We start from the raw sequence: 24,938 nt of genomic DNA, 5'->3' as shown, positions 1-24,938 counted from the left end.
GCCACACATTTTTAATTAAAAAAACCCCAACAAAACAAAACCAAAACATACACAACCTCCTTAACTTGGATTCTGACAGTTATTTTAACTTTTTTCTTTCCTTTATTTTTTTAAATTTTATTTTATGTGAATTTATTTCAACCTCTCCCACCCATTACTATCTAGGAAACACGAATTATCTAAAGGCATCTTTCTCCATTCCCTGCCTTGTCTCCCCTCCTTTTTCGTTTAATGTATGAATTTTTGCTTCTATATGCACTCTTTCCAGGATTTGAGGGTATCTACAGAAATTTTAAAGAGAGGACACTTCTAATTAAATAATTTCTCCAATTAATTACATTTGAAGTTCTAATTCCTCTAATGAATCAGCTTCCTGTAACTGTTAGCCTAGAAAAAAAGTCCAAAAAACAGAGAAGCTTTTCAACCTGTCTCAATTATAATTTTGAGCTATAGTTCTGGCTTAGAAGGGAATACTGTGCAAGGTGGGGAACACACACAGACTCCTCTTCTTAAAGGAACCATTCAGATTCCATTCACCCATTGGGGAATACTCATCTCCAGAAAGCAGTGACTGATATTATGATATTATTATTAGTCATTCTGGTCAGGTCATCATAGGTTAGCACTTCTAGCAACAAGCAAAAATTAAGTGGGATACAGGTCCTGTGTGCTTCATTCAAGAAACACCACTAAACAAGAAAGAAGCTTCACTCCGCATCCTAAATTTCTACCCAATATTTCTGGGATTAAGCAATGTACCAAACCGTAGATGAAAAAACGGAATGGTTATCTCTGTCGAAGCTTCAATTTACATGAAAAGTGTGCTTTTACTGATGGCCTCTTTGCACAGACTGCTATGCTTTTGTCTCCCTAGACCATTCTGTGAAAGTGTCACTTCTGTATGCAATGAGCAGGGTATCACATGGGTTTATCTTAATCTTTCTTGGCCCTTAGCAACAAATCCATATTCTGTCAATAACATCCACAAAGCTGGAAAGCCCTGTTTTGACTCATCCCAATTTTCAAAACAGTTCTACTACTCTACTTCCCTTCCTCAAATCAGATACTACACTCAACCACCAGTACCAAAGTTCTCACTACACCCTAAGAAGATTTCTCCCTTGCTTTTCAACAGATTCCTATTCTTGTTATGCTCCTCCCCACAACTACCATGTCTTTGGGTAATTTGAAATACTAAATATAATGTGTAGCAGGAATCCTTAGCTACTAATTTTTTTTAAGGTAATGACTACCACTCAGGAAGTACAAGCTGCAGGATATTTCTACAAATAGTAGAGGCAACTCAGAACTTTTCAAAGAGATATTACAACATCTAATCTTGATTTATCTCTTATATGAATACTTTTAAAGTTGCAACAATGGAACACTTACTATTTTTCAGAGTTACACATCTAAACACGGGGACAGACTTTATTCTCCCTAGTCCTAGCTTTCTAGATAAATATGACAATATCTGATTTGGTATTTTTTGGCATTTCTCATGTTGAAAAGTAAGACTGCAGCAATAGATAAAGTGGCTCTTTTTATCTTTGAGTAGACTTCAGGAGGCCAGAAGGATTTCACTGCATTCCATTGAATAGTCTTAGAATCCAGTAAATGAAGAAACAAAAGGAAAGTTTTGCCTCTCCTAGGCAGCACTACGAATAAGTATTTGAAAATATCTTCCTCCTAAAGGAAATTCTTGAAACGTTTTGATTGTAAGGCCTATAAGTGGCATTTTAAAATAACATGTTCCAGCAATAACTTTACCTATTTCTGAGATGTTTAATGATGGTTAAGCCTCTGACAACAAGGAGGCTCAGAAGCTACAATGCCTATGTATGGAGGTGAAAAGAAACTGAAAAATATGAAGCATTCTTGAACAGTTTCACTCTATCACAAACCTTAGCAGTTTTGAACAGATATGACACAATGGACACATAGCACATTCTGAGACTTCAAATAAAAGCCAGCACAGTACCCAGGTGGCCAAGAAGGTCAAAGGCACCTGGCCAGTATCAGCAATAGTGCAACCAGCAGGACCAGGGCAGTGATTGCTCCCCTGTACGCGGCACTGATGAAGACACATCTTGAATGCTTTGTTCAGTTCTGGACCCCTCACTACAAGAAAGACACTGAGGTGCTGGAGCATGACCAGAGAAGGGGAAGAGAGCTGGAGCCAAGTCCAGCAAGGAGTGGCTGAGGGTGTTTATCCTGGAGAAAAGGGAGTTCAGGGAGACCTTAACACTCTCTACAACCACCTGAAAGGATGTTGTGGACAGGTGGGGATCAGCATATTCTCCCAGACAGCTAAAAGAAACAGCCTCAAACTGCACTAGAGTAGGTTCAGGTTGGACCTCAGGAAGAATTTCTTCACTGAAGGGATGGGTAGGCATTGGAATGGGCTGCCCAGGGAGGTGGGGAGTCACCATTTCTGGAGGTGTTCAAGAAACGAGTACGACACAGCACTTGGTGCTAGGGTTTAGTTGACATGATGGTTTTTCTTTGAAGGTTGGAACAGATGATCTTGGACATCTTTTCAACCTCAATAATTCTATGAAAACTACACCCATTATACAGAGAGAGTCTATTTTGTCTGTTAATGGTGGAGTCAGTCTGGAGTATTTCCTATGGGAGAAGTCTTGGGCCACTATATGTCTAAGTATCTTTACCAAGACTAGATAACAGGAAAAAAAACCCCAAAACTTAAAGAATACAGAGACAGTTATGAGTTTGCTGAATCAGTTGAGATTCCAAGATTGAGAAGGTTTGTTCTACAAAATGCTGTCAATGCAGTAACTAATATACAAATCTTCAGAAACTAACTTTAGGAAATAACCAAATTTCTTATTTTAGAACAGAGAAATATTTAGACAACTTTTGAGTCTAAATCTAGGGCTGGGCAGTAATTCAGGAAAAAAAGAAATCTGACTTTCTGTAGTTGATTTTCCATAGATAGTATCATTAAAAGAACTTTGTGTGTCTTTTTATATAGCAGGCAAGTTAAAAGGAGGTTCTTCCCTGATTCAGGAAGGTCACTGTACCATTACTAAACAGCAAATATTGATAGTCAACCAGATACGACCAAACATAGCTGAGAAGCAGGTACCATCATAGGAAATGAGGTCTCTACAGAGAACAAACATAACCATCAACAGTACCTTCTCCAGTCCTTCAGCAACAGTCTTTCGACCACCCATGATAATCTTAGGGCCGGTTCTCTACATTTCTTAATTCTTCTATTGGTTCCTAGTGGTAGATGGTACTAAGTATGGAAGTTTTATCAACTGTAGTAATTTCAAAACCTTTTTTTTTTTGTGATTCTTGAAACGTATCTTATCAAATCCTATATAATGCAATCAACTATAAAAATAATTTAATTGCATTGACAGAGACTTGGCCTTCTTTAAAATGTAAAGTTTTGAATACACTTCTGGTTTATTTACCCTGGCTATACTCGCTCACTGTGTATCACTAGCTTGGATAGCAAACAAAGAAGCTTCTGTCCAGGAGACTGCACATGACACTGACATCTCCATCTTACGGTTTTGTCTGTACTTGCTAATCACACCACAATACTCACAACTTGTTTAAGTACTCATGATACCTCCTCTGATCATCTCTAAGCCTCTTCATGTCACTTGCCTTTCAAAGATGATGCAGCAAACACACACCACTGTTCACACTCTCTGTTGTGATTCACATGGTTTAAAAGCATTTATTAAGGTTATCAGGAAGTTAGAACTCACTTATTTTTCAGTATTAAAAAAAATATTTCCTTTCCACTTGTACAATAACAAGTTCCAAAGGGTCACATGAAACAGTGTCTTCATATTCCTTTAACTCCCTTATAGGCAAAGGTTCTCAGATGTTGACAAAAGCCTTTCAACAATTCCACACCCTGTTTTGCCAGAAGAATCATTCTCTAAGCATGAAAGCTGGATAAACTTCTAGAGAACAAATGAAGACTAATATTTAATACTTGGTTCATAGCACATTGGAGAGAAACTTAAAGAATGTTCAAGTGCTTTTTTAAATTCATAGGAAACTGATCTTCCACACTCTTGGAACATGATTTAAATAGGTACCAAATTGGTGTATAAAGCCTTTGAAAAGAGAGGCTTTAAGAAATGTGTATGTGCTGCATGTGAATGATTAAGATTTCACATATGAGTAATCACACTGTAAACAGGTTCCTAAGGGCAGAAGTTGGAGAAGAGAACCAGAGCATTCACATTGTCACAATGACATTTGTCTGTTGGAAAAGCTAGGAACTTCATGATTATAGAACCTAAGGAACACATTATTACCAACAGCTTTCAAGAGACTGCAGTTAAAATGTGCAAATGAAGTGTGTCTTTTTTAATCTTTTTTTTCTTAACACGATCTTACTTACCACCTTCACATAAAATGAGAATTTTCATAAAAATGGGATCAGACAAATTCACCCTGAAACTCTGGTTAAAGCAGTCTCAAAATTGGTAATAATCACTTTGAGAATTTTTGCCTCCAGTAGACTTAAAAAGGGAAGAACAGTCCCTTCAAAAGGATGGTAAAGGCCTACCCAGAGTATAACACATAGTCAGTGTGATTCAAGTGCATACTAGAACAATTCTTCTGTAAGAACTGAGATAATGAAGAAATGGTTTTCCAAAAGAAATTCCTTAAGAATAAGTATCATCAAATCTTGAAGATAGTTAAGTGCCGTATCTGGACTCTAGCATGGCTTTCTATATAGCCTCTCATAATAATTTCACTAACAAGCTGAAGAGCGTTAATCTAGTGTAATCTAGACAAAAATATGTTGATTATTGTAAACCCTGCTGTGAAGCTATGTTCACACAAATTCAATTTTTCTTAATAAAAATGGAGTGAGTATATGTGAACAAGTGCAGCTTTCCAGAGCACTGTCATAAGAATAATAGTTTAAAATATTTGTCATTAATATCTTCTCATGTAAAAGAATTAGAGACTATTTTATTAATCTAAATATCATTACTGCTTTTGATTTTAAGTCTTTAAGAGGCTAACCCCTGCTTTTAAAAATAGAATCAAAAGTTTTCTTGACTAGTTTGAATAACTTTCTGAGACAAAACAAATTCAGTGACAAGAAGCACAAACTTCTTATTTATCTGTGAATTGCAAACCATAAGAAGATAGACAAGCTCTATAGAAAGAAAGTAGAATGCTTAAAACAACTTGCAGTATAAATCTATCTATGACTTACGACAGCAGAACATCAAGACATATGCAGACCAATTAAAAGTCAGTTAAAAACACCAAAGACAATTGGAAACTGAGAAACGATGACTTACATAAAGGTAACAGAAACTGTGCTGTTCAGTTTGCGGATTAGATTAGTGAAAGACACGATAAAGTTCTTTGATATGTAAATGTCTGATGTAAAAAAAAAAAAGGATGTGGTCTGGTTTTCTTTACACATTGGAAGGAAGTCATGAAGCATCATGACTAACTGCAACAAAAATTATTCAGGTTAAGCATTAGGAGCTTTCTAACACTAAGAATTTGAATAACTTCTATGGCAAAGCCAAGGAAACTCTGTTACTGACATTTTAAAACATATGGAAGTTACTGAGAGTAGTACTGCTACAGCTCAGCCAACGTGAGTGTAAAAAGATGGCAAGACCTCAAGCCCTTTCCTGCAGCTTCTTCTAAAATCCTAGAATCTTCCTCTGGAAAGCTCACCAAATTTTGCATTAGGTATAAAGAAAATGCTACCTATTTTGATTAGCAGACAACAATGACACCTATTTTCAAAGACCATAACTTAATTTAAAATTCAAACTTAAAGGGATAGCATATGAGACAGATAAAGAACATACATTTGAGAAGTCTTTAGGGACAGATTTTATTCACTTTCCATATCCTCTTCCAACAGTTTTCAGAGAAGAGTCCCACCACTCTACCCAGTGTTTGAAATGCCTCGTGAAAACTCAGCTTTGGCTGTTCTACCTGTACTCACAGCCTTCCTGCATAAAAAAATTTAGACTTGAAGAAAGAAACATGAATTAATGTTTATTTTGGTGCTATCAGAAAAAAAAAATCATTGAATAAAGTTCTTCTGCGATTCTTTTGAAGGAGAGAAGGGAAGATGGCATTTTTTCTTCACAAGTAGCACTGAAGAAAGAGTACTCAAGTCTACACTATGGATTTGAGAAGATTCCTAATTAATCTTATCTATTCTATATTCAGACACCAAGTGTAGTGCAATCTGACTGGAGAAACTCCGTGAAACCCTAAGAAAATAGATGTGATCTTTCAAAATTATTCAGAAAATAATAAAATATTCATCAACAATTTCTGGAGGGAATACAACCTATTTGTGAAAAAGAGTGCAAAATTACATAATTTCTAAGAGTTGTTGCTAGTCCTTACAGATGTACTTACAGAAGTATTTAGGCAATTGTATGGAAAAAGGACTGTAGATTATATGAACACACCTCTTCATAAAGCAGTGGATTAAAAACATTATGGAAGCCTTTCCTTAATCTAACTCTTCAGACGATGCCTCAAGAAAAAATTAGGAATTGAAATAATATGTGAGGTTCCATAGCAGTAGGAAAGTAGAACAAATGGATAAAATATTCTGATGAGTAATCAATCTTCAGTAATGGAATCCAGGGGATATTTTATGAGGTCAACAAGAGGAAAACACTCCATGATATTCCATACTCTGTACACAGACTGAGTTCTTAAAAAGTCATCCACTGGCACCAGATGACAGCTTGAAAAGAGAGGCATTATGATGTTTCCATGGCTATAACCAAAAAAATTTTGGGATTAAACTTCAGCTGCTCTTGTACCTTTAGTGAAGCAGAAGTGAACACAGACAGTGAAATTTTATTCCACTGATTAAATTAATAATCACCCAAAACACAAAAGTATGTCCTGCCATCTCTCAAATATTTGCCTATGCTGCCTATGCATTTCTCCAGAAGTCTTGTAACCTTTGGTAAATGCCTCAAACCTCTATGTTATGTAAGAAAGCTCCGGCATTATAACAACCTTCCTGAAATTTTCCCCTGATTATGATTAGTTACACCTTTTGCCATTCTTTTTGTTCTTCCAGACAAATGGTAAGTATTTTGCGCATTTTTCTTTATCAAGGTTTGTGACCTAGTAACCAAACTTGCAGGGACTAATAAGAGAGCAACAAAAAGCTCAGCATAAATACTTGTCATATTCATCTCAACTTTCACTAAAAATCATGGGCCAAAAATTCTCTGTAGGGGATCCTGTGTTCTTAATAGCACTGACATTATTTACAACTCTTCTATACGTTTCTAAAATACTAGATGGAGCATCAAGAACTGGTTCTCTCAATCAGGGTTCATTAATGTCTTAATGAGGGCAAAATGTCAACACCATTAGCAGCAGTATTTCAGTTGTGCAATTTATCAAAGGGAAAAGTAAAGTTAACATAGAGATACATCAGAAAGTTCCTGCACTTTAATGCTAATGCTGAAACATTATAATCTGAACTATACAACCAGTCTTTAATGCTAATGCTGAAACACTATAATCTGAACTATACAATCAGTCTGTTTTCAGAAATAGTCTGTAAAGCTATCCCTTCAAAAACGGTTTCTGAGACAGCCAATTGAAACAACAGCAACTTTAACAAAAAAAATTCAAACATTGTCTGAGTGGTAATAACATATATAAGTGGGTTAACTTAGATCCACAACCTTGTTAAACCTATAAACTTAACAAAGAGTGAAAAATAACCAGATTTACACAAGCCTTATGGGAAGTCCTTTAGAACAAGATATCCTGAAATACTGATGCTCCTGGCATCCTATACACATACTTCTCACTTACCACCTGAACCATAGGATAATTCAGTTAGGAAGGAAACTTGGGAGATGTTTAGTTCATCCTCATGCTCAAAGCAGGGTAAGGCAGGGACACATCATGTCAGGTTTTATCCACCCTGACCACGAAAACCCCCAAGTACAGAAAACACACAGATTCTATGGGCATCCTTTTCCACTGCTTGACTGTCCTGATAGTGAAAAAGTTTTTCCTTAGATCTAGTTGGAACCTCCTATTTAAATTTAAGTCCATTGTATTCCATCCTTCTTCCACAGCGATGAAAAGACTGACTCAGATCTTCCTGATAATCTCCTCATAGGCATGGAAATACTGCCCTGAGGTTCACCCCTGATAAACATGTCTTTTATCCAGGGTGCATAATGCTTTCACCTTTTCTGTAATCTCCACCATCTTCTGTTCTCTTCTCTGTCTAAACTGATCACCCAGTAAGACTTACATTTTTGTTTCAGGTCTACAGAGAAGAAAGCACTGTTTCATTTTTCAGTTATTGCCCTGTAAATGTACAATCACTGAAAAAGAAAATTAACAAGAATATGTCCCAACCCCTACCTTACCAAGTGGATTTTAGTATAAAGAATTATTTTGAGCAAACTTTTTTTGTTTCCTCTCAACTGACAGACAGTTCACCCTATACCTCTCCACAGCTAAAGTTTTCAGGCTTCATTTATGCTATGCGTATTGAGCTCATTTATTTTAATATCTTTAATATTTCATTATTGTAATTAAGACAAGTGCTGGATATTAAAACACTTTAGAGCTGGTTAAGGGTTCAATACTCGTAATGCTGCCTTTAAAACTTTTCTTATGTAGAGCAACTGAATTCTTATATAGAATTTAATTCTCAGATTGGAAAGGATTTTAAATCCTTCTGTCCTCCATAAGTTTGAGTGTTATTTTGAAAGATCATCAGTTAATTGTTGGACCATCAGAAATTTCTTCTGGATCAGGGCTCAAAATAATTTTGCATCCAAAACATAATGCCATAGCCTGCAGTACTAGTTAAATAAAAAACTCAGGACGAAAAACTGAATACCTCTTTAAATTCTCTGTTCTTTAAAACTGGGAAAATTGACATATATATGACTGCTAGACTACCTTTAAGGGCTCCATCACTTCCAGCTGGAGAGCAGACTGACTGTGGTGACCTCAAGGAAAAAGACGCAGCATTCCTTATTGAAGGATCGCCATCCTAAAGAAAGAATGATAAAAAAGTTAACATATGACCATAAACATCTGTTAAAATAAAACCTGAAATTAGTAAATAAATTGATAAAATGGATTGGGCAAAAAAGCATACAAGAAATACTAGAAAAAGAGTCACTTTCACTAAAATCTTTGTTAATTTAGACTGCTATTAGACTATAATATAAGCAATGCTCCAATCAATGTTAAGAGGAATCTGTAACCAGAACAGGCACACAAAAAAAACTATTTGTCTATGTTTTCTAGCTAGACAAACACTTTTGGGTTTACACTAGAATTCCATTTAGAATCTTTTGTTGCAAGTACTTGTAGTAAAGAGCTGTAGAGCACTTGCATGACGTATATACTATACCATTTGAAAGAAATAGGGTATAAAATGTGGATTATTAAAACTCCATTTTTTCATAATCTACCCTTAAAAGATTATCTAGAATGCTATCCTGCTCTTATAGTTCAACAAACTAACACTTTGTATCTGTATCCTCAGCATGGGGAAGCCAGAACTGAACAGACTCTCTAGCAGTCCCATTACAGCAGCTGGGTTAGTCTCATGTAAAACACAGCTAGAGTGATTTTAGCTTGCAAGAGTTAAACAGGAAACAACTCAATGGCAATATGAAGCACTTTCCCACCCTTCTCCAAAGCAATTAATAATTTCTGACAAACTTTTTCATAATATAATATTAATTGCAATGTAATTATGCCCATGCTCTATTTTTAGCAATGTAAATGTATATTTTTTACCCCCACACTATCCTTATATAGAATGTGAAATGCACCATTCCAATCTCCATTCAGAGTTTTACATGGGTTTTTCCAGTGCTTTTGTGGAGCCCTCTGCTGTTCACAACTACTCATTCACGCAGTCCCCTAATTAAACTTCAACTATAGAATGGTTATTTTCCCTTTTCAACTAGTGTTTTTTATACAGCATGTATGAGAATGTTTGGGGTAAGGAAAAGCTAGCAAATCCTGTATCTATGAAGAGAAAATTTCTATAATTACAAACAAATTCTAAAAATTTCATTCTTCCAAAAGGTACAGTGATACAAAGGAATGAAGTCTCCAGTTATTTCATGTTTCCTAATTAAATTGGTTATTTCAGTAGTTAACATTCTAATGTGGCTCTTCTTAAGGTAACTGTATACAGGCAATTTTTTCACATATCCATTTCTTTCCTTTATTTTTTTAATCTGAATTATCTGTGTGATAAATACTTCTTAACCTTTTGATCAATATGAACCCAATTAACAGAATGTTAAAAGGTTTAATTGTATTATGTTTTTACATGTCTGCATGAAAGAAATCAGCACCCAGTAGTGAGATAGAAAGCAAAATTGGTATTTCAAGGAGATAGCAGCTTGCATAGGTGGACAATCACACTCTGACAGTGGCCAAACAGCCAAATTCCTTCCAAGTGTGTAGCCATAGACTAGGCTGTGCCTTATGAAGGAGTAGATGACACTGCTAAAAGGGAAAGAGTTTGAGGTTATGGACTTAAGGTGATTACAACTCCAAGAACACAAATCCATAAGAGATCAGATTTCATCAGTTTTACCACCTATGGGCCCTTACCACAACTATATTAGGTTTTTTTCTTTCCATTCACAACACAATAAACCTGAACTTACACTGTAGTGTTAATTACAATTATTTTTTGCAAGAGTGCTTGCAAAAAGAGTTGTTGCCTTCTGAGGAAATTCTCACGGGCAAAGGAGTTTAATATTCAGAACACCACAATAAAGTGAGTTCCAGATCAAAAGTATATGATGCTATTTTAAGCGAAACTGAACTGATATTCTACTGAGTTACTAATTTAGCTACTGCACTGAAATTATGGAACTGATATTTTTTTTTTCCCAAACTGACTTTTCTTTGACTTGTAATAAATCTCAGAAACACACCCATATTGAAAAATAAGCTTAATAACTTCTTATTGGGTATGTTTTATTAAGTCAGTAGAAGATCTTTAACCACAATCATCAAAGACACAGGCAAAGACAATTTCTACTAAATTAACTGAACAGACTAACTCAGTATACGACATTTTGGGTAGACATGTCATTCCTATCATAGCTGACAAATTTTCAGAAACGTGCATTTATACTTTCTTAGTTTGGCGCTTCACCAAATGATGAATTATATTCTAGGAATGCTATCAAGTTTACCAAAAATCGTCCTTAAATTGAATGAATGTGCAGTGACACATTAAGGGTACATTGAGGGGATACTTGCTGATTTTGTATTTCACAGAAACATGATGTATTAAAGCAATTATGCTTTATGTTTTGTATATGAAGCAAAACATTTATGTAAGCATTATGTTTTAAAGCAACAAGATCCTAAAATGAATAAAAATAATTTAAGTTCTTGAGTTTTATGATTCTTAAAATACTCATTCATAAAGGTCTGCAACATTGTAATTACTATTCATACAGAGATGCAAAACTTGAATCAATATTCTTCAAATTGTTTTCTGCATCATAGCTTCTAAAATCTGCTTTAAAAGTTATAATTACAAATAAAACATAGGTAACACAAATGCACCATTAAGAAAGTGCACAAGTGGATAAAAACGCACTTTTACAACATTTACTACTTTCTATGTCTAGCATTTTTCCAATTAGACCAGCCAATGAGGATGTACTATGTTTTCATAGTCTGTCAATTTTCAGGTGAGTCTATACGTCTGAAATTGAATTCTATCCTCAGTGGTTTTATTCCTCAACAGCATTATAAAATATCTGACTTCTAAGTCAGTTAAACACATACTTGCTTCATCACAGTAAATATCTGCTTTATCATAATAAATTGATTGATTAGGTAACATACATCACTACTGAGTCTGTGCACCATCTGTAGGTAGTCTTCATTTGAGCCATGTCTAGAATTATCAGCATGGTGATTAGCTGAATTTCCAGACAACTGACTTGAAACTTTATTTTCATGGAGATTCCTCATCCCAGCTGTGACAATGGGACTGGATACGGAAGCTGGAATACAAAAAAATTAACTATATAGATACAGTCGTGCAGTCACGAAGTTGAAAAGATTCAGAGAAAAGACCCACACGATAGATATTAAAATGTTGGATGCAAGAGGTCTGGAATCTGAACAAGAATCCAACTTGCTCCAAATACCTTGATTAAAAACAAATTATCTAAGATTTTTCAAAAGGATTTAAAATATTAATTCCATGTACAAATTAGCCAAATTTCTCTCCATATCTATTCTAATTATAGTCAGTATTTTCCTTACTGATCGCAGAAAACTTTATTTACTTCTATATAACTTGAACTCACTGCCTTAGTAACTTTCAAGGTATTCATGACACATATAACATTACTTATAAAATAGCTGATATATATTCTATTTATGTGATCTACATATATTTAAGAAAAAAATATTTAAAAGAATCCAGTAGAATTCTACCAACAAAAAAATGCCCTAGATACCTTAATACTGATTGTGTTTTCAGGATTGTTTTCAGACAAGGGAAGAACAAAAATTCTTTTGTTCTGAAGGTCATCTTTGTGAGTTACTGCATATCTCGAGCATAATCCTAGCCAATTCAGAATTAATCTGACACTAAAAGGGGCCAGTAAGGCTAAAGAATCTCTAAAGTTAACTTTAGTTAATCTAAATTTAAAAAAAACTTAACTTTTCATTGGCAGAAATGAGGTTTTCCCTAGTACATGTAAATGATGTTCACAGCTAACAAATACAACTTTTGGGTTGTTCAGATTATTTTCATTGTCACATATACAGGGCAACAATGCAAATTGGACATATGGGAGTATTGCAACATTAATGTGTTTTACTTTTCCTTCTTTTGTTTAATTTTTTTAAAACAAAGTAGATGCCACTACTTTTTCCAGCCAAAAAATCAAAGCTTATACATACCCGCCTCAAATATTTGCATTAAGCATGTGACTCCTTCAAAGAAATTAGAAACTGAAATGTGCACATGAAAGCAAAGTTGACATGAAATAGGAGAATACAGTAAACATCACAGACTTACCTTGCTGCATTTGAGGATGAGCTGTATAACTCGGAGGATGTGAATATGGCATGTATCCTGCAGGACTTTGAGGAGCATATGGACTAGGCACTGGACTGTTCTGTTGTGCCAAAAATCTGTTACCAGAGCTTGTCTGTGGTGGCACAAACCGGCTAAAAAGAAAAAAAAATTGCAAAAAATTTTAAAAATTTGGAATAGCAAATATAGAGAAATTAATTATTTCTATTCAGATTCATTATTTCATCTTTTCAGAAGATGAAAATTTCTTTAAGATAAAAAAGCCTCCAACACAATTGAGAACTTCCTTCAAAAGCAGTATTTTAAGCTATCTATACTTTCCTAACTGCACATGTTACTGAATAGTCAGAAGGAAATAAAAAGCATTCACAAGACCTCCATCTAGGGAAGGGAAACAATGACACAAATATGTATGGAAATTAGATCTGCAATTTCCTAAAGTTAATTTCAGAAGTTTGAATGAAAGTGACAGAAAAAGTTTTAATCAACTTGGTCACTAGGATTAACAAGGAGCCATTTACTCTTTCTTTACTTTTCAGTAAGTTTCCAAATAACTGCATCTAACAGAACTATGCTGTCAAGATACAGGAGTGTTATAGGCAGTTAGGTGCGGCCTGACCCAAGTCCACTGAACACAACTTTCTCTTTCATTGGCTTTATCTTAGACTCGTTCTACAGGTAAGAAGCCATAAAAATAACATTGACTTGTGGCAATAATACATGCACATTATTACTTACATTCTTACATCAGTTTCTCAAAATTAAAATAACCAAATAAATACATCAGAAAGTACATTACAAACTAGCACAACTCCAAGTTCTAAGCAGGAACTCCATAAAGGTAAGCTTCAATAGAAAGAAACAGCAAAGTACTTAACACAAGGATTTTGCAAGGACTTCAAGAGAACTTTGTACTATTCATTGTAATATTCAAAATTCAAACAACCTTTTTAGATATTCCTTTTAGATATAAAAGTTTAAAAGTGTGCTGGTTTTTGTGAAGATACAGAACATTTCATTTTCTAGTTACAGTAACTTGAAGTGAGACCTGAAAACAGTTTATTTTAAGAATGATATCTAATAACTGAAGATGAGACGTGTTAAAGCCCAGTACCTGGGTTGCAACTACAAGCAGAACTCTCTCCTCTTGTCCAGAGTATTTTAATATATTAATAAAAACCTAAATTATAGCTAAATGCTACTTGCAAACCCTCAAAAACTTAAAAATCCAGAAATCTGACAAAGATTCTGCTGGAAGACTGGCCAAACTACCAGGCCTATCTTTCTGCAAGAAGCTTTTTCATAACTGTTACAGTCATACATGCTTTTATAAATCTTCTTTCCCATCATTCTGCTAAACCAGTACTGGGACAAGCTGGAACACACCAGCCTATTCTGTCCTATCCTCTTGCCACCAGTGTCAGCCTCTGACATCGGCAGAAGACAGCCAGAGGGTAACAGGAGGCAGAGGGACTCCTTAGGCAGAAAAGAAAGTTTGGCCAAATTATGGGATGGAGTGAGAGAGAGGAGAATTCATGATGAATCCTTAGAATACAGGGATTAGTTCACCGACAGGAAGACATTTCTTTGCACACGAAGAAACTTACCCTGCTATCAGACAAATGCCAAATTTGTCATGACATTGACCATCTTCCATTTACATTTTGCAACAAGAATTGGCTGTCAATGTAGGAACAACTTATAGTTCACTCCTTTCCCACCCTACTTAAAAGAAAGGATTACCTGGAAGGGCTATGTGAGATAGTGGTTTGTTGATAATTGGAAGATGCAGGACTACCACGCATGGAATTCTGAGAAATATTAAACTGTGACATCATCATCCCTATTAAGAAAAAAGATAACAGCATTACCTTACACACATTTCCTTTTCAATCAATGAAGTATGTAATTTCAGAATTTTTTACATACAATGAGATTATGAATGTTATTCACATTATAAAATTTGTTGACATTAAGATCATCTACCCACAACTGCTAAAAAAATTAGAAATTACTGAATCCATGTACAATGTCCATTTTACATCATGACATAAAAAAAGTGTTCTTTAAAGTTGTGTTAATTCAGTTACAAATATTAACAGTAGTTTTTTCATCTCTTCCTTAGAACTTCTTAAGTCAAAATCTACTAGTAAAGAGAAACATTTTAAATCATGACATATATTCTGCACCCCAGGCTGGTGTGTACAATACTTGTTGTGCTAATAAGCAAAAGATTTCGCAGATTCACAAGTCAGAAGAACACAAAACTTATCTTCAGTTGTTGGAGCACCTTTATAGCAGTCATCCTGGGTTGAGTGCTGCAAGATATTCTCCAATATATATGCTTCAATAATATTTAGTGGTCTCTTTCTACCCAGAGACAATAGCTTTCTATTCCATCTCCATTAAGCATAGAGGGAATGTTATCAACAAAGATGCTGAAATATTTTAGTTGCAAAGCAAAACCAATATCCCAACTGTGACTCCTACATCTCATAGATAATCACAGTCAGGTGTTGGAAGTTCAGGTGTTGAACCAGCTGGCAAGCCACGTGCATCAATGTTCTTAAAACAAACATTCAAGAGGCATTTGGACAATGCCCTTAATTTGACTGAACTTTCAGTCAGCCCTGAAGTTGTCAGGCGACTGGGTTAGATGATCAAAGTAGGTCCATTCCAACTGAAATATTCTATTCTATTCTGACTCATATTGTTATAAAGGGGAATTTATAGGAATTTTCTTTTTCCTCTCTTCAATACAGGAATAAAGAATATCCCAACAACTACATGACAAAGTGACTGGAGCTCTAACGTGTCTGGCAATAGTGGAGTCACTTAATTTAAGGCACGATAGTCCACAGTCAGTCTCCATTCTCCTTCAGACTTGCATATAGGTCAAATGGGCTGTTGAAGGGTGAGTGGGTTTTTGCTTTGGCTCTTTAGCTTACAGATTATTTTATGGATGGGAATCACATAATTGTTCTGTACTGCCAGCAGTGCACTGTCAAAGTGTCAATTGTATTTGTTGCTCTTCCACCTTCAGAAGTCTTATTGCAGATGGGTTTTCTGATAGTTTAGGCAAGGTGTTCAATTGTTTGATGCTCTCTGTCTTTATAGGTGCTATCTTAAATGTCCACCTGAGTTCCTTTGGATTTTTGAAATACTCACTTTGGAGGAAATCTATGTCTAAATGCATGGGGCTTTTGGGCTAGTCACAATAGGGTGTTTCTTCCACTCAGTTCTAGTCAGGCTCACTTCAGTGCTGTCCAGAATTATAGCCTCGCCTGCAGCATCCCAAAGATGGACTAACCAACTAATTATGGGTTCATCAGGTCGTCGAGTGTAATCTTTTCTTAGGCTATGAAGGTTCTTCAGGGAAAAGGACTCAATAGTGACTTTTGATCTTGTGTCAGTTGCTTTGACTTCTGATTTTGTGTCAGTAGCTTTAACTCTGACTTCTGTGTCAGGAATTGGCATTGAGGGTCCTTCCCCTGGATCATCATCATTGATCACTGCCTGATCGGTTTTGCTTGTGTACTTCTTTCCTGCAGTGACTGCCGGTCTCACTGTGACTGCTTAGGCTCACTGTCTGGTTTAGCTGTGGGCTTGGGCTTACTGTCTGGTTTAGCTACAGCCTGAGTAGCTGGTGTGTTGGCTGCAGCCTGAGTGACTGGAGTAGCTACTGATTCATCTCTCTGCCCCCCTGCCTCTATCTGCTGCCCTACAGTATCTAATACCGTGCAATAAGCATAGGCCAGGGCCCAGCTTACTGCAATGATCTTTTTTTCCTTCGAGTCATTATGGCAATTCTCTTCCAGATATTTCCCCACCTCCTCTGGGTTCTGAATTTTTTCACATGAAAATTCTTAGGCTGGGGGATCAGAAAATTCCTGCAGGATTGGACCCATTCTCTCCTATTTTCTACAGCACTGGATCTACACGTGAATCTGCTTCTGGGTTAGGGGTCTCATTAACTCCTCTGGACAACTCAGCCCCCATTCTGGAGGAGCTGTAGGCTGTATAGAGGAAGCTTACTAGATTAAATACCAGGAAGGTGGTTCCTTTAACATTCAGGAGAAACTGAACATTCTGAAAAAGTGAGTTAAGAGATTCAAAAGAGAAGGAAAGGGAAGACTGAAAAGCTTCATCCCCTGCTTTTCTTCTAAGAAACTGGGTGCAATTACCAATGAACTGCCAAACATGCTACTGGAAATAGAATGCAGGGTAGGACGAGGAAACCATAAACCATAATTATCTTAAATAGACTCTAATACCTTAGTAAACTTCCTATATATCATTATTACCAAGCAGAGCACAATAGCTATTCTAATCTGTGCCCCTCTACTGTAAAAACTATGTGTTAGGGACAATACTGGAGCTATTTCCGGATAAGAAAGTAAGCCTATGGACTAGAAAGGTATTAAAACTTTAAAAAGCCTGGAGATCAGAAACACGTAAAAGCTTCCACCCACAGAGACATCATGAATTCAAGCAACATAGCTACTGATTGCTTTCTTCTGATACAGTGTAAGTACAACTAAAATACAGTCAGTACATGTTTTTTCCACTTTCTCGAGCCTCACTTTGGGCACCAAAAAATGTATTTGTCCTGGTTTAGGGCAAATTTGGGAGAAAACCTCTAAAGAGGCTGCTTTAGAATGCAGATTCAAACAGTACTCCCACCCAACTGGTTAGGGAAAATATTTCTTTAGAGAAAAGTGGAAAAAACCAGTTTATTTAACTTACAAAGCATTTGCCAGCACAAAAAAATGAACAATATTAAACAATAAAACCTCTCAGTGCTCTGAAGAGATGACGAACTCAGAAAGTTCCCTTCATGGGCTGTAGCTCGACTCACTCAGTCTCTTATCCGTCCCTGTGGCGCTGGAATGCCGCGTTCCAGCCCTGATGGGCCACAGGTGTGAGCTCCCTGTACCATTCTGGGTATTCAGTCCAGAGTAGGTTTGAACGGTTCCAAGAAAAAGAAAAGCCACAGTCCGAGGAACTTCTCTGCCTCAGCTAGCAAAAAACTGACTAAAAGCAAAGGAGAGCTCTGTCTGTCCGTGCTGCAGACAGCACAGTCCAGGAGGAGGATGCAGGGGAGCAAGTGCAGTTTCTGATTACAAACTCTGCACTTCTCTCCCCAACTTCGCTTTCAGAACCAGTCTTAAAGGTGCAAAACTTTTTTCTGGGTTAAACAGATGAATGGGGATACACACATCATGAAGTCACCCCAGGTCAATAGTTCATGCTGATATGGTTACATTATGTCAGCTTTCTATACAGGAATGTTACTTGTTTGGCTGAAATATTGTACACTGTGTTGAGAATGGCAATGAGTGGTGACGGGGCAGTGGGCATGCTGGGAGCTCCTTCCAGCATAAAAAAATCCCTGGGATTTCATGTTCACTTGCCTTTATGTGAGGCAACTGGCATCCATTTAAACAAATTTTGTAGAAGTTGAGAAGTCCCCATCTGTTACTCCAGGCACTGAAATCTATATTTTTTAGCCCAACACAGGACTTTAACTCCTGTTCAGGGCCAGTATTAGTGTGCTATAGTATTACTACATGGAAAGCAGCATTTGCCACCTACTGGGAAGTAGTAATGGCTTAATTCCTGCAGGATTATCACTGTCTCTGCTGGAGAAAGTAGAGGAGAAAAGAGGATGACAGGGAAGGTTTCTGAAACTAGTTTTGCATGTGTAATCATTGCAGTAATTGAAACTGGTGATAGCAACTGTAGGATTAACAAAAATCTTTCAACAATTTCATATTGAGGACTTTTGTCTAACCGTCAAAAATACTTGTACTATTAATGAGCTTCTACCTAAGGCTATAGATTATTTGCTGTGGTTTCAGACACGTGTTGCCAGACACGTTAGAGCTCCAGTATGAGCTGGAGTTCAAGGCAGTGAAGTGGTACGCCAGTATTGACATTGCTAACGCTATTTTCTCCATTCCTTTAACAACAAAACGCAGGGATTAGTTTACCTTCACGTAAAAGGGAATGCAGTACACCGAGAACTGCCCCAGGGGTGAAAGCACAGTCCTACCATCTGCCATGGACTAATCCAAGATACACTAGAAAAGGGTAAAGCCCCAGAACATCTGCAATACATTGTGTAGGAGACCACAGCAGCAGAAATGTTTGAAAAAGGAAAAAAAAAAAAATCATTCACCTTCTTCTAAAAGCCAGTTTCACAGTCAGAAAAAACCCAAAGCTAAGGGACCTGCTGAAGAGATCCAGCTCCTGAGAGTAAAGTAGCAAAATAGACTGCGTCAAATTCCCACTGATGTCTCAACAAGATCACAGCAATGTCTTCACTAACCAACAAAAAAGAAACTCAAGCTTTCTTAAGTGCTGTAAGTTTTTAGAGAATGCACATTCCTGAGTACAACCACACTGTAAGCCCTCTCTACCTGGTCACCTGGAAGAAGAACTTAGGGCTTTCCAGTGGAGCCCTAAACAACAACAAGCCTTCACCCAGATCAAGCAGAAAATCGCTCATGCAATACCCCTTAGCCCAGTCAAGACAAGACCAGATATAAGGAATGGGCCCTACTCTACAGCTGGAAGCCACAGTCTGCCCCAGAGCTTATAGCAGAAGGTCAATCTTAGCAGAAAGTCAATCTTAGTCAACCACTAAGATTTTAAAGTTGAAGCTACAGAGGGTCTAAAGCCAATTACACTCCAACAAAGCAAAAAGTTTTAGCAGCCTACAGAAGAGTCCAAACTATCTCAAAAGAAATCTGCACTAAAGCACAACTCCTGGTCCCTGACTAAGGTAGATGTTCAAAACAGAAGTTACCTCTATCAACCATGCTAGCAATGCCACACAGAACAAGTATAGTGCCTTAATCATACAGCACATCCATATTAGAAATCTAAATCACCCTGGGATTTTAGAGATAATTACAAATTGGCCTAAAAGTGAAAACTTTAGTCTCACTAATGAAGAGAAACAAGAAATAACATGGGCTAAAGAAGCTCGACCACACAATCAACTGCCAGCAGAAGAAACACATTATGCTTTTTTTACTAATAGTTCTTGTCGCATTGTAGGGATGAAACAAAATTAAAAAGCAGCTGTATAGAACCCAACACAACAAGTCACAAAATCTACCAAAGGAAAAGGCAGATCAAGCCAACTCACTAAACTCAAAGCCATTCAACTAGCCCTAGATGCTGCTAAAAGAAAGAAATAGCTGAAGCTCTACCTCTACACTAATTCACAGATAGTAGCCAGTGCTCTGTTGGGATAGTTAGAAAAAAAAAGCCAATTAACAGTGGAAAAGAAAACCAGTTTAGGCTACTAAGACTAGAAAGACATTACTACCAAAACATAGAAACTACGTATAAATGTCCGCCATGTAAATGCCCATGTCCCCAAGAGTAAAGCTAATGAGGAGCAGAAAAACAATCAACAGGTAAATCAGGCTGCAAAAATAAAAGTGTCAAAAACAGACTTAAATTAACAATACAAGAGAGAGCTGTTCCTAGCTAAATAGGCTCATGATGCCTCAAGTCATCAAAGTAAAGATGCCACTTATAAGTAGGAACAAGACCAAGGAGTAAATTTAACCACAAACAGTATTTCTCAAGTTATTCATGACTGTAAGACATTGTGTTGTGATCAAACAAACAAAGCAGTTAAAACCTCTATAATATAGTAGGCAATAGTCCAAACATAAGTATGGGGAGGCCTGGCAAATCAACTACATCACGCTGCCCCAGACACACCAAGGTAAGCAATACATGCTCACAACAATAAAAGCCACCACAGGATGGCTGGAGACCAACTCTGTGCCTCATACTATAATGCCTGTAACACCATTCTAAGCCCTAAGAAACAAATCTTTTAAAGGCATAGTACCCCTAAAAAAATTAAATCAGATAACAGGACTCATTTCAAAAACAGCCTTATCAACACCTAGACTAATAAACATGGCATTAAGTGAGTATACCCAAACCAGCTGCAAGCAAAATAAAAAGGTACAATAGACTGTTAAAAACCACCTTAAAAACACTGAGTAAAAGATCTTTCAAAAATTAAAAGCAGCATCTAGCAAAGGCCACCTAATTAGTTAATACCTGAAGTTCCACCAACCGAGCAGGCCCTGCCCAATCTGAGCTCCCGTGTAAAGCAGACAGAAACAAAGTCTCAGTGATGCATGTCAGAGGTTTGTTAGAAAAGAAATTAAGATCAATTCTGCCTTAAGTACAAACAAACCCAGTAACAGAGTTATCTCTAATCAAAAACCAAGTTACACACAGTAGATAATTCAGAAAGATGAAACAATACAGTGTGTACCTCAGGGAGATCTGATTATTAAGTAAGAACTGTATGTAAATATCACTGTTTACTACATGTTACTGCTGTTGTCTAGATAGAGCTACATACTATATATATATTTATATATATGTATGTATAATGTATGTGTTTATAAAGTTAGAATATATGTTAGTTTTAGTAGTAGGCTAACAATATAGAGATAAGGGGTAGAATGTCCTAGGGTGACTTTATAATGCTTGTATCCCCATTCATCTGTTTAACCCAGAAATAAGTTTTGCACCTTTAAGACTGGTTCTGAAAGCAAAAGAGGACAGAAAAGAAGCACAGCTTGTTATCAGAAACTGCATTTGCTCCCCTGCATCCCTCTCTCCTAGACTATGTTATCTGCAACACAAACAGACTGCAGGACAGAGCTCTCCTTTGCTTTTAGTTAGTTTTTATCTAGCTAAGGCATAAAAGTTCCCTAGACTGTGTTTTTCTTTTTCTCAGAACTATTCAAACCTACTCTAGACTAAAAACCCAAAAGAGCACCGGGAGCTCAAGCCTGTAGCCCACCAGGGCCTAAGACACTGCATTCCAGTGCCAATAAAAAGACTAATAAAAAACAAAGCAAGCCAAGCTACAATCCACAAAGGGGAATTTTTGAGTTCGTCATTTCTTCAAAGTGGCAAGAAATTTTATTGTTTAATATTGTTCATTTTTTATGCTATTGAATACTTTACCTGTTAAATAAACAGGTTTTTCCACTCTTCTCCAAAGAAATCTTTTCCCAAACCAGTTAGAAGAGGGGTCACTTAAATCTGCTTTCTAAAGGAACCCCTTTAGAGGTTTTCTCGCAAATTTGCCCTAAACCAAGACAACTGTACAGACGAAGTTTCAATTTTGTGCTCAAATTACAGAATGCTCTTTTTAAAAACTTAAAAAATATATCTATTTGTTCTTCCTCCCTAATTTAAAACATGCTTTGAATCACAGATGTGGTAGTTTCTGGGTTAAAAGAATGACAGAAAACATAGAATTAATTTTCTAATGCAATTCAAAAAAACCCCTAATTAACTTAATCTGTGATGGAAAACTCTCACTTCTCTATCTCTCTTATGGATGGCAGGGGCAAGACATGGAAGGCCCAGACCAGGTAATGTAAAAGAAAAAAAGAAGGAAAAAACCAAAACTAAACTAAACACCCAACAACAACAAAAAACCAGGTTTTCCACAGTTTACAGACGGGTAACTGCATATGTGATAATGATGTAATGAGAAAGAAGTAAAAACGAGCCCCAAACACTGGGTCTGAAATGGATTTGAAGTTATTCTGTGGCCATTAACACCACAGTATCTTTTACTTTTTCACATTTTTGTCATATTACTGCATAGCACAGAAAACACCATCCTCATAGAAACATTACTAGAACTTAGAGATTCCTTACATATTACTCCCAGTCTTACTACTGTTTTTTTTCTTGTAAAAAAGTGATATGTATAAAACCATTTTAGCATTCCTACCAAATGGAAAAGAATGCATTTCATAAAATCATAATTCAAGTTAAAAGTTACATAAAAATTCTTTTACAACTAAACTGTATTACAGCAGCATACATGCTTTAACTAGGATGGCTCAACAACAGGTGATTTTTCAGTTAGATACATATTCTTATTAAAAGTGCATGTGTGAAGTTTTTTCCTTTTACACACAAAAGTGCACTTGAGTTCTTGTATAAATGTAAAAAAATTATTGAAGTAATTGACATTTATGGAAAGATGCATAAGGTTTTAGTCTCCCAAAGTTCATGAATAGCTTAGAGCTGTAGGGCACCACAAGTTACTAAGATGAGGAATGGAAGGGAGGAGCTGTTAAGGATGCCTCATTTGACCTTATTCCTTAGTCCAGAATGGTTAAGAACTCTCACTGCAATGATACACTATAGTCATCGCATACACTAAGATCAATGCATATGTTTTAAACTTCAATAATTTACCAAGACAAACATATGAACCTAGGCATAAAAAATTCAAACTAAAATTGTTTCAAAACAAAATCCAATTACCTATCCTACAGATTAAACTTTGAGGTGACATGAAACATTTTTTAGAATAATACCTGGTAGCTTCTATTTTCCATCTTTTTACCATACAATTGCTCTTAGAAGATATTAAGGTACATAGCTTTAAATCACTATCAAACACAAGGCAAGGCATAAATACGACTGTTGTGCTCCATATATATTTGTGGTTAGTATCAGTCCCCTAGATTTACAGAACAACATAAAATTAATCAATAGATAATCAAAAATCCTTACCGCTTTGTACCCCGTATCTGTTTTGCATGCTTTTCTCCCTGAAAACATTAGGATTCCTTGCCAGAATAGCCTGCAGCAAGACTGGTATATCTCCTTCTGGATCATCACTGCCAAGGTTATCTTTCAACTCTCTGGAATTGTGGAAGTAAGCAAATAAAGAGGCAAATGCATTTTCAAATTATAAGAAACTATGAGTCAAGTAAAAGAAAACAAAAACCAAAATAACCAAAAAAAAAAACCAAAACCAAAATGAAAGAAGACAATTTACTGTTAAAATATAGGAAAAATCAAGTCTGCAAAGCACTGCTTCCTGCCTCTAGTTTTTTTCACCCTCTTCCTTAAGGAATGGCAGAAGAAATATTCCTGCAAGTCCTCACAATCATTTTCTGTTACTAAACTCTTACATATATGTGGCTGTCAGTTTAAGATTCTCATAAGAAGTTTCTTAGACCCATTTTTATATTTGGTCTTCTCTACAAAAGAACACTTTGGCATAACATCAAGAACACATTACTGCAGGAGTGAAAATAACATATGTATGAATGTATAACATTCAGGTTTCAACCCAATGCTTTGAAAATCTTTTTATTTTGAAAAGGGAAAATTGGCTTATCTTTGAGATCACAGGATTCCCTCTGAACCATAAAGAAATGCAATGGATTTTCTATAAATGCATCTGTGCACTCCTTGTATGCTTTGAGGACTTTTAAAAGCTACTTCCATTTGAACAACACAAGTAAGGAAATGACAGGGCTGTCAACATAAAACAATTCAAGGGACACCATTGAAGGAAGAAATAAAAAAAAAAAAACCAAAAAGAGAATACATTAGCATACTTGATGGCTCAATTGTTAAACTACTTTTAACAATTGTTAAAATACTTAAGTTCAATACCTAATCAGAATTGACACAGGTGTCAAAAATTTTCTTTTGGGTATGTAATTTGTCTATCACATTAGTGACTGATATTGAACGCAAATCAGTATTGCACAATCAACACCACAAAGTCTGCACTCTAACCTATCCAGAGGGGAATAAGCCTTAGATCTGTAAAATAACTGCACAGTTAGGCATAAGGGCTGATGGACGATTATTAACGTTGTCTGAATTAAGCATTTGACTCTTATATTGCAGCCACTTACTAAGCAAGCCCAAGGAAAAACCTGCATATTCTAATTTTCATATTCTCACAAACAAACTTCTCAATCCAGTAAATTTTGATTTCAAGGAGTAAGGATGGTGATCT

At 36.2% G+C, this 24,938-nt stretch overlaps 1 protein-coding gene across 1 annotated transcript in view; it reads right to left on the bottom strand.

Annotated features, from left to right (window-relative positions):
- The window catches only part of LOC121352843 (nipped-B-like protein), a gene marked incomplete at its 3' end in the record, with an annotated part of 140,477 nt that overhangs the window by 64,873 nt on the left and 50,666 nt on the right, over window positions 1-24,938 (bottom strand). Inside the window, 5 exon segments of the mRNA XM_041466124.1 lie at window positions 8,953-9,046; window positions 11,893-12,053; window positions 13,082-13,233; window positions 14,843-14,942; window positions 23,693-23,823. Of these exon segments, the coding sequence (XP_041322058.1) occupies window positions 8,953-9,046; window positions 11,893-12,053; window positions 13,082-13,233; window positions 14,843-14,942; window positions 23,693-23,823 (638 nt within the window).

This window comes from Pyrgilauda ruficollis, unplaced genomic scaffold (genome assembly GCF_017590135.1).
Source record: "Pyrgilauda ruficollis isolate IOZ18807 unplaced genomic scaffold, ASM1759013v1 scaffold199, whole genome shotgun sequence".
Lineage (NCBI taxonomy): Eukaryota > Metazoa > Chordata > Aves > Passeriformes > Passeridae > Pyrgilauda > Pyrgilauda ruficollis.
Note: the sequence above shows the minus strand (reverse complement) of the source record. Positions and strands in the feature narration are given on the sequence as shown.